The sequence below is a fragment of the Asparagus officinalis genome, chromosome 5 (assembly GCF_001876935.1).
Source record: "Asparagus officinalis chromosome 5, Aspof.V1, whole genome shotgun sequence".
In the NCBI taxonomy this organism is placed as follows: Eukaryota; Viridiplantae; Streptophyta; class Magnoliopsida; order Asparagales; family Asparagaceae; genus Asparagus; species Asparagus officinalis.
The window spans coordinates 107711322-107713617 of NC_033798.1; the positions used below are offsets into that span (position 1 = coordinate 107711322).

Here is a 2296-nt window from a genome sequence, read left to right on the forward strand (position 1 = left end):
AAGATAACTTGAAGGATTCGACCTCTGGATCTCATCGAGATCAGATTTCGTCCCCGACGTTCATCGGATTTCACTCTCGTCAGCTCAAAGGTTCTCGATCAGATGCTGATGCTAGCGGTGCTAAAGGATCTCCTGATTCACACCCTGTAGCTTACGGATCTGGTAAGATCTCTTGGGCTGATGAAGTTGATTTTGATATTTCTAGTTGTCATCAAAGCTTATCTGCTAGATCACTAGATGCTAAATCACAGCTGGAGAATGTGATTTTAGTTCTTGACGATGTTACTGTTGCATCGAAAACAAAAGTGAAATCTATTGATAGCTCTGTTGCTACTAATGCTATTAAACTCCTAATTAATTCTCTGGATCCTATTTCTAAGGAAATTCCAGTAAATCTTGAGGGGAAAAACAAGAAAAGCTGGGCTAGCTTATTTGCCGATAATAGAAAAGTTGGTAGTGGCATGAATCTGAATTTTGTTAACCCTGAAGAAAAAGATTTTGTGGCTTTTAATGAAGAAGAATGGAATGAGGGTAACTCAAACTGGCAATTCTAGATTTTGTGGCTTTTAATGAAGAAGAATGGAATGAGGGTAACTCAAACTGGCAATTCTCTTTAATTGGTCAAGTTTTAGGCCTAAATGTCAAATGAGGGTAACTCAAACTGGCAATTCTCTTTAATTGGTCAAGTTTTAGGCCTAAATGTCAAATTCAAGACTATGGAAAGCTACATTCAAAAGGTGTGGACACACTGGTCAGTTCCTGATTTGTGTATACTTAAGCCAGGTTTGTTTTTGTTCAAATTTCAAAACAAATACGAAATGGAGGATATTCTTATGAATGGTCCTTGGTTTTTTGGTTCAAGGCCCCTACTATTGAAAGTCTGGACTAATGATGATGATATTGACAAGATGAATGGAAATATCTATCCCCTGTGGATTCAACTTCCTGGTTTAAGACTGAATCTTTGGAGCTCAAATGCCATAAGCAAGATTGCTAGTCATATAGGTAGGCCTATTGCCACTGATAAACTCACTGCTAATAAGCAGAGATTGGCATATGCAAGGGTCTTGGTTGAGGTTAATATGCCTTCCCCCCTTCCTGATCTGATTCCTATACATGGACCAAATGGAAAGATTATAAATCAAAAAGTGATATATGAATTAAAACCTAAATGATGTGAAAATTGTAAGATGGTGGGACATGATACAACCTATTGCAGGAAAAATCCTAGGACACAAATATGGAGGCCAAAAGAGAAGACTGTTAATGCTGGAAATGTTGCTTCTGGTGATTTGAACAAAATGGCAGGTAATGATGCTATGACAGTTCAAACTCTACAACAAGAGCATTTTTCTGGGTTGCAAAATACATCCAAGCTGTCTGGAAATAAAACAACTCAGATAAGTGGAGTGATCAGGGGGGAAAATGTTATGCATGCTGTGCATGTTTCAGAGAACCTTACAGGCAAAACTACTGTTGGGCAAACTTCTGAGAACTCATTTTCAGTAAGTAAATCTTCTCTGGTTAGGTATAGTCAGGATAAAATTGTTGGTGTTTCCATAAGCTCTCAACCTATAAAGTCAAGGCTCATTATGCAGAAATCTGCCCTTAGAGTTTTGGGAAATTCTTTTGATTATCTTAAAGACATGGATGATAATCCCTGGGGCTTTACAAGTTTATGAATTTCTCTTTTTGGAATATTAGAGGACTAAATAAGTCTTCTAAGCAGCATCTTGTTAAGCTTCATATTCAACAGTATTCTATATCTTTTATGGCTCTATTTGAAATAAAAATCAAGACTGGTAAACTGCCTATTGTATCTAAGAATATTGCTAACACCTGGAAGTGGTTTTCAAATGATCATAACTCTAGCAAAGCTAGAATTCTTCTTCTTTGGGATCCTAATAGCCTGGAAGTTCAAATTGACAGTCAATCATCTCAACATATCACTTGCTTGGTTAGATCTTTTGATGGCAAGATTAATTGTCTTATAACTTCAATATATGGTCATAATCAACTGGAAAATAGAAGAGATCTTTGGCAGGAGCTAAATCAAGTCAGGATATCTGCTGGAAATAAACCTTGGATTCTTTGTGGTGACTTTAATACTATCACTGATAGTGCTGATAAACTGGGTGGTGCAGTGGTAACTGAGACTGAAACTATGGATTTCAGGGATTTCATTGATGATTGCCACCTATCTCACATGAAAACAGAAGGCTGTCATTTTACTTGGAATAACAGGCAAGAAGCAAACTCAAGAGTTTGGAGTAGGTTGGATCGAGCCTTGGTAAAT

General features: G+C 37.2%; 1 protein-coding gene across 1 annotated transcript; it reads left to right on the forward strand.

The window, feature by feature from the left end:
* LOC109842321 lies at positions 639–1175 on the forward strand. The gene has a single exon (XM_020411214.1). The coding sequence runs from the start codon at positions 639–641 to the stop codon at positions 1173–1175; it is 537 nt and encodes a 178-aa protein (XP_020266803.1).